Raw genomic sequence first — 11,591 nt, forward strand, 5'->3', positions numbered from 1 at the left:
ATTATAACTAATATTTTTTTTTCGACGGAAAGGGTGTGCTGCAGCACACCCTCGCCCCCTAGATCTGCCCCTGAAAATAAGGCCGGGGACAGTGAAAAAACTAAAACTGCATGTAACTAGAAAATAGGAAATGGTTTTATTTTCTTCCTCTAAATGATAAACTTGATTGTTTTCTTTGAAGGCATGAATGATCAATATATATTGGGCTAAGTCCTATCAAATTTCTAATATACCAAACTGGAAGGAAGGGACGGGTTTCAACCTTCCTCAGATACGTATAATAATGTGCTTGTTAGCAGACTCCCTTGAACAGATTTTAAAAAGCAATCAATAAGAGCGGCTGTACGTGAAGCATAAAGTACTCACTTGAAGAGACAGTAGAAGAAAAAAATGGATTGCGGGGTGTCGGAAGTTTGATATCACCGTCAAGAACTTTCACCACTGTACTCATGGAAGGTCTGCCGTCGGGCAAGTCTTGAGCACACCATAATGCAACTATAGCTAGTTTTCGAGCCATTTTTCCATCCCTCTCTCCAATGCCACAGTCCTGTAAAACTTTGTCTAGTTGCTCCTTTTCAACGTACTCCCACACTTGCCTCCGGAATGAGGTTTGCTCTTTAGAATTTATCTTCTTACTTAAAACTTCAAATAACATCATGCCAAAACTGAAAACATCGGATCTATAAGTGATCTTTGGTACTTTCATACACACCTCTGGGGCATCATAAATGCGCGTCCCTCTATATTTGGTTGAGGGCTGACTCTTATCCCTGCTATAAAGCTTAGCCAATCCAAAATCCGCAACCTTAGGATGCCATTTTGAGTCAATGAGTATATTACCTGCTTTTATGTCAAGGTGAATTATTTGTTCTTCACAGTGCTCATGCAAATAAGAGAGCCCTCTTGCTATCCCAGTTGCAATACCGTAAATCTCTTTCCAATTTACACTATGGTGATTCTCATCTAAAATCTTATCCAAAGATCCTTTTTCCATATATTCATAGACAAGTGCTTTCAACTCGGTAGCAAAGCAAAATCCATAGAGTTTAACTAGGTTTCGATGATATGTTTGGCTCATTGTGCTCACTTCGGCCTTGAACTGCTTTTCTGTAGTATCAACAGTAACAACGTCTTTTATCACTTTAACAGCTATCTGCACATCATTAGGAAACTTACCTCTATAAACATCTCCAAATCCTCCAGAACCTATTGGAAACGTAAAATTCGATGTATAGTTCTTCAGTTGCCAAGGTGAAAATGCTAATGGTTTCTTTGTTGCCACTTCAGCTATGAACATTTCGATTGACTCTGAGATATCATTGGCCCTTGTTAGTAAAGCTTTCACCACTTCCATACTCCTATGAACATCCTTCTTAAAATTTTCCCTCTCACGAAAGTCCTTTGGAAAGTGTCCTCTTGGTAGTTCGTTGAACCTTTGTTGTATTTTATCTACCTCACGTTCTTTCTCTTGTACATCCTACATCCAACTATCCATTCGCCGCCCTTTGCTCATTGCATCGTCCCTTGCTATTTTCAGCTTACCCATCAGGTCCAACAAAGCATTAAAGCTGTCATTAAGGTGACCACTAGTCTCCATATTCCCTAGTGATACCAATATAGCTACAAGTAACAACCTCGGAAAGTAGAAGATCGATGTAACTATGCAAAAAAGAATGATAAGTACCAATCACTATTGTTTTCACGTCGTCTGTGACAATAAGAGAAAAACATCAGAATCAGTAATGCGATTAATTAATAGCAATGGAGAACACATTCATTCAATAATAGAATTAAGCACATCGATCGACTAACAAGATATTTATTTTTTCCAAAACCAAAAGCACCTCCTTCCACAATCAAACAGGTAATGTTCAAGTTATTTCACTCAGTACCAATGAGAAAAAAAAATGAAGAAGAAAAGAGATGTGGAAGTCAACAATCCAGTTGAGCAACTATATTTTTATCACCAAATGAAAAGAAAAGTATTGTATATATGTTGTATTTTTGGACCACGATCTTGTGTCAGATTAGCCGGTATAATGTGATCTGCATGTGTTCTGAACTTAAAAACTTTCAGTAAGATGTGTTTAAATCATTACATTTTCCACAATCCGATAAGTTAACAATATTATCTCGGGAGTAAAACGGTTATTACTCTTTAAATGATCCAAAGAAAGTTTGACTTGATCTTGTGCTCTGTAATTCTTGACTAAGATTCCCTGGGGTTATAGTACCATTAATATCGAATTCAAAATCAAATCAATTACAATGACAACTTCAATCAACAATTACAATGACAACTTCAATCAACAATCTTCAGGAAATCTTAGTTATTACGATCGGTTTACTTTACTAGAGTAAGTTTTTATTACTCATTGTGGACGCTTATTCCCTACCCGGATGGCCGGATGGTCAGGACTCAGGACTCAGGACTCAACAATAATCAAGGAATTATTTTTAAAATCAAAATTATTGGAACAACTTGAAATTGTTTATGACAATTAACAACCACCAGGTAACTTCGGAAGTCAATTCTTTGGATTCACAGTCTTTAAGAAGTATTATTTCTTTAATATGAGCATAAGAACTGGCGTGTACTTGTGGACACATCTATGAATTATTAGAGAGTTCATATACGGGCGCTTATTACATATAAAAGTTCTATATCAATTCCAAATGGTTTTACCCATGGTACAAAATATCATGATAAATATCAAGATTTCAGTGATGGATATATAAATATCGCGATATTAATTAGGATATATATCAGTATAAATATCGATGATATTTGTAGATATATCACGATATTTCGACGATATAACAGCTGCTCCCTTCTTCGTAATTGCTTTGGTTTGGTTCGCCAGACTGTCTTTATTTTGTATCTGTTGCTGTTATTGTTGTTGCCGACGTGAGCCTTATGGCTATTCTCGAACGGCTTATGCCCTCTCACTTATATTCCTTATACGCTTCACTATTGCTGCTATGTAAGTTCTCCCTCACTGCTAATGTTTGATTTTGTTGTTGTAGTGTTGAATGCATCGTTTTGTACACTGGACAGGGTAAATTTCATGGGAGCACAGGAGACACTTTGGAATATATTGTGAAGCAATCAAATGTTACTGTGGATAACCTTAGGAATGTATCAGACTATCTCTCTGCAGCTAAGAGTGTTGGAGTGGTTCGCTTTTTCTTGGGTCCTGATGTCCAGACCAGCATTGATGTAATTGATACAAAGATTAATTCCTCTTCTAGTAAACTTGCAGATAAAACGAAGGAGAATTCGCAGAAAATAAAATATGTGTTGGATACTGTGTAAGAAAAAAGTTTAAAGATTTATCTTTGCAGTGACTTCCATTGAGATATATGCAGATTGTTAAATTATATGTGTTCGCGCAGGAGACTATGCCTTATCCTGATTGCTGCTGTAATGCTCCTCTTGACATTTCTTGGATTCTGTAAGTATTTTGAAACCTTTACTTCTTACTAATAGTTTTGGATAAGTCATTATTTAAATAATATATGCCACTCTGTTTTTGAAACTGTTTGATTTTGGGGTTTGCAGTATTTTCTCTTTTTGGTATGCAATTCCTTGTGAGCATGTGAGTCAAATAACACGCCTCAATTTCGTTAATTCTCTCCGATATTTTGTAGAGCACTCTTTGCTCTTTATATGTTTCTTTAATCTATTGTGATTTTTCTGACCATATGCTTGGTTGCAGCTTGGTGGTTATCGGCTTGGTCCTTGTAGCAGGCACATTTATCTTGTGCGGAGTATTTCTCCTTCTCCATCATTGAAAGCTCAATCCCTACATCCACCCAGGAGTTAAGTTATAAATCCATTCCATTTTCTGAAACCAACACTTTTGATGTTATTTGACGTACACCGAAAGGCAGAGTACATTTTACAAATGCAAGTTGCAGCAGTGTTGCTTTTTTCCAGGGGCAACTAAAAGTCTCCCTCTTCTAAGTCTTTCTCAGTTCGAGATCAGACAGACCGAGCAACTAGCTGCTGCGGGATTAATTGGACGTCTATCTATCTCGAGGAAGGAATGCCCTTCTTTCTTACGGCTCGGTACCGCAAACTCAAAAATTGTGAGTCTCTATTTCTGTATATTCTTTTTATGAAGGTAAAAATTGTGCTTACGGAAATTATAAGAAAATCACTTAGGGCCTAGATTTCTTTCTATATATGTCAATGATCATGTCTATAATATATGGTTAAGTGGCTGGTTCCATAGTACAAAATATCGTGATATATATCGAGAAATCAGAGATGGATATTGAAATATCGCGATATGTAATTGGATAAATACAAGTGCAAATATCGACGATATTTGTGGATATATCGTGATATTTCAACGATACAGTGGGTATATCGTGATTTGAAAGAAAGGGTTGAGTTGATTGCAAACCGACGCGAGAACAGTATCTTCTTACCTTACGCCCTACTCCTACCCTCTCCCACGCGCTTGCCAAAATAATTGCAAACGACGAATTCAAATGCCAAGCTTGACATTTACTGCTTCAAATGGAACTCGTCTTGTTGGGACTGAAACTGTTGCAGGGGGCGTGAACAAAACAACTAGCCAGCAATCGCCTAATAGTAGAAAGAAGTCTCAGGTAAGAGTTATTTTCCTCTCTTTTTATTGGATGTATTGGAAATTTTATTGGATGTATTGGAAATCACATGCTTCTTGAGGATTGTGTTGGATTCTGTTCCTTTGTTTGGTGTGAGTTTGCATCACTATGTTGCTAACGAGAATCAATAACTGTATGTGGATACATTTCGTGACTTTCATATTAGAATAGTTGATAATAGATTAAGGAGACTCAGAAAGTTCTCTTAAATTTTCTCTTGTTTAAATACCCTTGCATACATCATATGTTTTAGCTTTTGAGATGTTCTTGGGTGGCGACTACATGTTTTTTTCTTTTGTATCTTTTGATGTTAAGAGTGTTCTTTTAGATTGATAAACAAGAAACTATATTTACTGCTGACCACATAACGAAATTAGTAAAGGATAACATATGTAACATGTTGAATGCAAAAGACTCAACTGCTTGGATAAGGAAAAAAGAGTGTTCGCTTTAATATCTGAGATAGTCTACCGGGCATCTTATGATACCCCCTTGAATTGCTTCTCTGACCATGCACGTAATAGTATTGCAAATGGAATGAATTCTGCATAGTTTCATATTATAATAATACCAAGTAGAAAGACCTACAAAGTTGACCATATTATAATAATACCAAGTACATTTTATGGTTCTGATCATGAATTAGTGTGTACTTTGCATCTATATACTAATGTCGTGTTTCAAGTTTCATTTATTTTTCCATCCATTCCCTTAACATTATGTGTATTTGAGGTCTTGGGTTAGATTCCTTTCTCGACAAATTAATATGGATAGAAAGAAAATGTGTATACAGGATTGAACACCATGAAATGCTTGAGCTTATTACAATATTTAAAATCTCTCTTTGTTGTCTCGACTATGGATGCTTTATACGGTATATAACTCTGTTGCAGCCGAATTCCCCCTTGGAGTCTAGGAAACCTCTGCAGCCTGATAACAAGAAGCATTCTGATGAAGATGATACTTGCTCTATTGCTTCATCGTATCCTCATTTTAGTTCACATTATGCTTAACTCAAGTTCTCATTTTCATTTACTTGTAAAATTTTGAACCAATAGTTATTGCTTTTGGATTCTCCTTAGCCATGCTTAAAACTACATCGTGAGGACATCAAAGTCGGGGCGACTATTGCCACTGCTCCAAAATTTAGATGCACAGAGCGCGTGCTGATAAACGAAAAAGGAGGTATGCAATTGCTTTAGATATTACTTGGAAAATGACCCTAGCATGATCTCATGGTTTTTTATATTTGGTGGTAGTTCTACTCCAAGTTGGAGGAGAAGCACCAAGCTTAGGAGGCAGAGAGGAACCAGTGCGAAGCTAGAACTAAGGCATGTTCATCCGCTGGAGAGCGTCACTTTTTCTTCTTCTTTTTTCCCTAAAAATTCTGGTTCTCTTGTTTGGGTCATGTTAAATTGAACTTTGTAAGATGACCTCTTCTACTATTGTCTTATGAACCTTACATTCTTCAGGAAGAGCGAGAGGCAACTCTCAAGCAGCTTAGGAAGAGCTTGACATTTAGAGCAAACCCAATGCCAAGCTTCTACCAAGAAGGACCACCACCTAAAGTCGAACTTAAGAAGGTACTCCTGGACCTTTACAATTTTCAATTTACCAAAGCTTTCTTAGTCGGCAGAGATTGAAACAACATACTGTAGCTTAAGAAAATACTTTTTACTTGGTCTCTTCTCATTGATAGTCTAATCAGTATATCTTTTAGTAGTTGGGTGTAGTTTTATTGGATTTCCAAATTATGACAGGATTTAAGTTTATGAAATGTCGAAAATATAGAGGAAACTCTGCCTAAATTTTTGTAGGATTTTTTTGTCTCTGTAGTTTGGGTTTTGTTTAGTTGGTCTGTATCACGTCCTGAGTGTAATAATTGTAGATGTCACGTGTCTTTGGTATTCAGTGACTGTTTTATTGTTTTATTGTTATCTTCGTTCTCTTATCTCTTATCTCTCTGGAAATGCTAGGGCTAGTTGTTCTTGTGTGCGCGCGTCTGTGCTGAAGATTCATACGTGAAGGAATCATCATAAGAAAAGATGATGAAATCAGTCTCAGCAGAAAAGATGATGAAATCGGTCTCAACAGAAAACGTCTCTGAAATAAATGAGAGTTATATTGATAAAAACATGGGAATAATGATGGTCAATGGTCTGAACGAGACAATGGGTAAGATTCTAGAGTTCTTGTAAGAGGCAAATGATCATGATCATAGAAAAGGAGAGGATCTTCTTGATTCAGTGTTGTTTGTTGGGAAGTACTTTGCGGAACCACCTTTTGCCTGCATGTTAAAGGTTCTAGATATTTTCGAGTTCCTTCTTTCCATCAAGGGTGAGGATGAACCAAGACCATTCTATTATATTTTATTTATGCTTCCCCTATTGTCCCAAATAACAACCTCCATTGAAGGATGTAAAATCCTGGCTTCAACCAAAGGGCTGCAATATGTTGTAGATTGTCTGATCAAGATGATGGATACGGTTTATGGCAGTGATGGGGAGGATACTAGTGGGAGCATGGTTTTGACAAGTGATGTAATTGAACACGTCCTATTGACAACTAATGAAGTAGATTGGAGTTGTGTTGGTCGTCTTCTGAAGACGTTAGAGTGTTGGATAGACTCTCATGCGAGGCATCTATGGACATCGAGGGTTGCGGGGCCTTCACGCTCTCATTATGGATTCAATCACAAATGAAGATCTAATAGATGCTTATATGATTGAATTTCGGTGCAAGTGCAACAAGTATTGTAATATGTAGAAAAAAAAAATTCAAGATTCATTGTTAAAGAATGAAAAGTCAATGTAGTATGTAGGAATTCTGAGGTGTATTTTTGAGCATTAGAGAGTAATTTATATTAAAAGTACGACTGTGAGAGAATAATATATTTATATATATTATGCACGTGTCCAACACGAATCAGGAAAACTCATGGAAGATTGCTACAACATAACACCTCGTCTAGATTGAGGTGACAACCTCCAAGACTCATGACAGATCGTTACAACATAACACCTCGTCCAGAATGAGGTGACAACCTGGCACATGCACGCAATGGGCAGTAATGCTCAATGTAGCTGTGTTGGTTAAAGCCATAATATCAATCGCGCTCATGAATATACTGTCTAAAAGCTCATATATTCTCATCAAGATAGGGACCTGAGTTGACGGAGGAAAGGGGGGAAGCATTTGGTACTTACCTATAAAACAGAGGAGAGGAACTACGTCTGACTTGATTCAAGTTCATCACAAAAACTTGATATGTAGGTAGCTCGTCCCAAAGCGAGCTCAGTCAAAACTCGACCCATCACAATCTTTCCCATTATTCACACTTGTAAGGACTGATCAAATTCAACCTTTACAATGACCACATTCAAAGAAAATATAGTTGATTTGTGGATATTTATCGATATTTGCCGATATTTGTCGATATATCGCGATATATCTATGATATTTACAGTCAGAAATACTCACACATAGTCTGTGGATATTTGTCGATATTTATCGATATATTCATGATATTTACAGATGCTCCAATGTAATATATCTCCACACAGGGGGATATATCCACGATACATATCTATAAATTAGAAGTCGATATTTTGCCATATCCTGATATTTTGTACTATGGTTTTACCTCTATTATTTGAAGTTACTGGTCATTTGTGCAGCCGTGATATGTACCCACTTACTAGTTAATGCCGTTTTTGAGCCACTCCCATTGGATCTTAAACTTTAACAGCAAATAACATAAATATTACACTTAAACAGCAACTAAGTTCCTGTACACTTAATAAGTTGATGCAAATGGCGAATCTTTGAATTACACTAATAATTATATATGGACTGAATTCTATGATTACATCAAGTGTAAAAGTAGGAATATATGTAGCAATGGATGAGTCTCGGTATTATTACATCCAAAATCAACTCAGAGTTTGACAAAATTTCATCACCAAAACCAACACAGCTACAATATTTAAAACTACAACCAAGTACCAAAATTGTACAACCTATTGTCTAAAACAGAAAACAACAACGAAGAAGAAAAACCCATCATCTAAACTAAAGTCCTCACGTGAAACAACTTCTCCTCCATTGTCCTATGTTCTCCTTGCCCTTTGCACCCACACCTGTATCAGTTTCCTCTTCCTAAAAACCGAAGAACAATTGGTCAGGTTCTTTTAAATTAATCTCCTTAGTCTTTTTTTTTCCTTCTATGGAAGGCTAATCTTCTCCATCAAGGGAGAAGATGAAGCTAGTGCTTAGGGATTGATGATTCTTTTGGATAAAAGGGAAATAAGATATTAATAACACAAGCATATGATAACCTAAAGTAGAAATAACCGTTTAACGATGTTTCACCCAAAAATACATCAATACTTATTTTTTGCACGATTGTAATCTATTTATGGGAACCACATAAAGCAAGAGGTCCTTGAATCAAAAGTATTGGTGGATTTGATTTTCTTGAATTCTCTCTCATATTCTCTATACCAAATCTCATTAGTTTAGTTTAGTTTAGTTTAATTAGCATTTATTATTATTATTATTATTATTATTATATTATTATATAGTAATTATCTCTCAAATATAATAGTTTTTAATCCATCGACACCTTCTCCCTATCATACTTTATAGGTGATATAAATCAGAAACGGATTGATACTTTACTCATCCTTTACTCTTAAGGGATATTTATGTATTGATTGCTTGTTTTGGGTCAATGACATCCATCATCCATAACCATCCATCATTTCCTTTCTCCATTCCATAAATCCATAAAAAACTCTCTTAATCATTTGGTTCCCTTTCTATCAGCTGACATTTTATTTGGTTGTTTGCATGTGGCATACTACTATTGGTTTATTGTTTTATAGTATTGTTATAAATAATAGGCTTGAGGTTAGGGTTAGGTAGTTGATGCGTTAGTAGTTATTTGTTTTCTCTGAGTCAATTAAAGAGATCGACTCTTATATTTTAGGGTTCTTAATTGTTCTTTATATAAGTTGTAGATCTCTCTTTCTTAATCGCTTCCGCTTGGGATCAGAACAGGTTTTGTTACTAGGGAAAATCTCAAAAACTGAATTTTCCATCTTCTTCTTCTTTTACAAAATTCCAAGATCCAATCTTTATCACAAAAACAGATTAAATATTCAATTTTTATTCTTTTCTCCCTACTTCTCACCCCTTCAAGAGAGTAAAGTTTCAATTTTTATGTAACATATCAAGAAACTAGAGATGTAGTACCTTGAAGAGAACGTTCAGGGTTTGAATGCCAAGTTTGAAGCTATGCAAGAATCATTTAATGCAATTCAAGCCGCCCAACAACAGAATCCTAGGGTTTCTCGAGAGGTTAGCCCTCATTTGGTTCAACCACCATCAGTGGAGTCTCCTTAGAATTTTTAAGCACCGTCAATCTCTATGCCAGTCAGTTATCATCTTGATTTCTATCAATAACAACTGATGTATCAAGGTTATTCTTCTTATTATCAGTCTTGGAATCCTACTAAGTATCAATCTGTTTCTTATTATGCGCCAAACCCTAATCTGGGATATGCGCCTATGTCAATCTGTCATCAACAAGAATTTTCAAGCCTACAGATTGTTCCTCCCTCATTATAGCAAGACATTGATGCAGTGGAAGTAATCACTCTCCCTCTTTCGGTTGCAACTATGATTGCTCCGGTAACCATTACAGTTCAACAATAGCAAGATGATGTTTTGCTAGCTAGAGCAGACATTATCATTTGAGTCAAATTGGGAAGAGGGTTGGGGAGTCACCAATTGTGATTATTGAGCAAACATCGATTAAGGAGACCATTACTACCATTTCGCCCCTGTGAGGGAGTAATATTCTCATCCAATAAATATCACACACGTGTCCAACATATACAGAACTACCAACCGACCTCGTATCTTCGTCCTCAGAGCTTGCTTCATAGTGACTTATCTAAAGCAAAGCGATCTGTTCAATTGAAGCAGTGATCAACCGATCTCGGTTGTTCGACCTAAGAGCTCGCATCTAAGGACTCAAGTCAATAAGACGATCTCGCCCAAAGACAACCTCCATAAAGCTCACTCATCCCATCTCATAACGACTTGTAACGTATGTCTTTATTATAGCTTTCAAGACCGAAGCTTTAGGCATGCATCTCATTGATTCTTCATAACTCGCCATCATGGTTCGCAAATGAGAAGGAGACCTGAACCTGACCTGACACGGGAGAGCAGGAGGTGCGAGCATCTTGCCTATATAAAGAGGATGAGGAACTTCGTCTGACCTGATTCAAGTCTCCCCCAGTAGAGAGAACTTGATACGTAAGCAGTTTGTCCAAATAAACTCGGTCAAATCCAACCCATCAACCCTATCTCTTTCAGTTGCCTACGTTTATAAGGTTAATCCAAATCCAACCTTTACATTGGTGCCGTCTGTGGGGAGATTTCTTGAGAAACCACAGTTCATACTCTTAAAAAACCATCCAAATCTCAATCCCACGAAGCATGGAAAGCTTCTACGGGGAGCAAGTCCAAGTCCAAGACTGGTCACCAAACGATGAGATGAGCGGCAATAATACCCTTCTCCAGCAAGAAAATGCTACACTAAAAACCCAGGTCGAGTCCCAGAACCCGAACGGAGTCACCGCTGAGAACGACATCAACGAAGTGAATCAACAGATCAACAACCTCTCCCAGCGGATCGATCAAAATACTATGAAGAAAAACACCACCCAGATTATTCAAAAGATGCTGAAGGCATACAGAGCATCCCTATTCACAGTGGAGGTACTTAGTAAACCCTCCCCTCAGGACTTCATCCAACCACGCTTCGCGATGTATTCCTAGTCAACATGTAGCTCGTTACATTCAGAGCCTCGCACTTTATAGTGTAAAGGAGTTCAACCACTTGCAATGCCGCTTGTTTCCTGCAAGCTTGAAAGACGGAG

General features: G+C 37.0%; 1 protein-coding gene and 1 pseudogene across 2 annotated transcripts; one reads left to right on the plus strand and one right to left on the minus strand.

The window, feature by feature from the left end:
• Positions 1-316: 316 nt before the first annotated feature.
• Positions 317-1,354, minus strand: LOC147524362 (LEAF RUST 10 DISEASE-RESISTANCE LOCUS RECEPTOR-LIKE PROTEIN KINASE-like 2.4). The gene has a single exon (XM_086574445.1). It carries the CDS (start codon positions 1,352-1,354, stop codon positions 317-319), a length of 1,038 nt encoding a protein of 345 aa, XP_086430571.1.
• A 3,039-nt stretch (positions 1,355-4,393) lies between these two features.
• LOC147524363 (protein WVD2-like 3) lies at positions 4,394-7,510 on the plus strand (annotated as a pseudogene). Its single transcript, XR_015202835.1, has 5 exons — positions 4,394-4,620; positions 5,532-5,645; positions 5,898-5,969; positions 6,111-6,221; positions 6,615-7,510. The product of XR_015202835.1 is annotated as a protein WVD2-like 3 (transcript).
• The last annotated feature ends 4,081 nt before the right edge of the window (positions 7,511-11,591 follow it).

The sequence above is a fragment of the Coptis chinensis genome, chromosome 1, assembly GCF_015680905.1.
Source record: "Coptis chinensis isolate HL-2020 chromosome 1, ASM1568090v1, whole genome shotgun sequence".
Lineage (NCBI taxonomy): Eukaryota > Viridiplantae > Streptophyta > Magnoliopsida > Ranunculales > Ranunculaceae > Coptis > Coptis chinensis.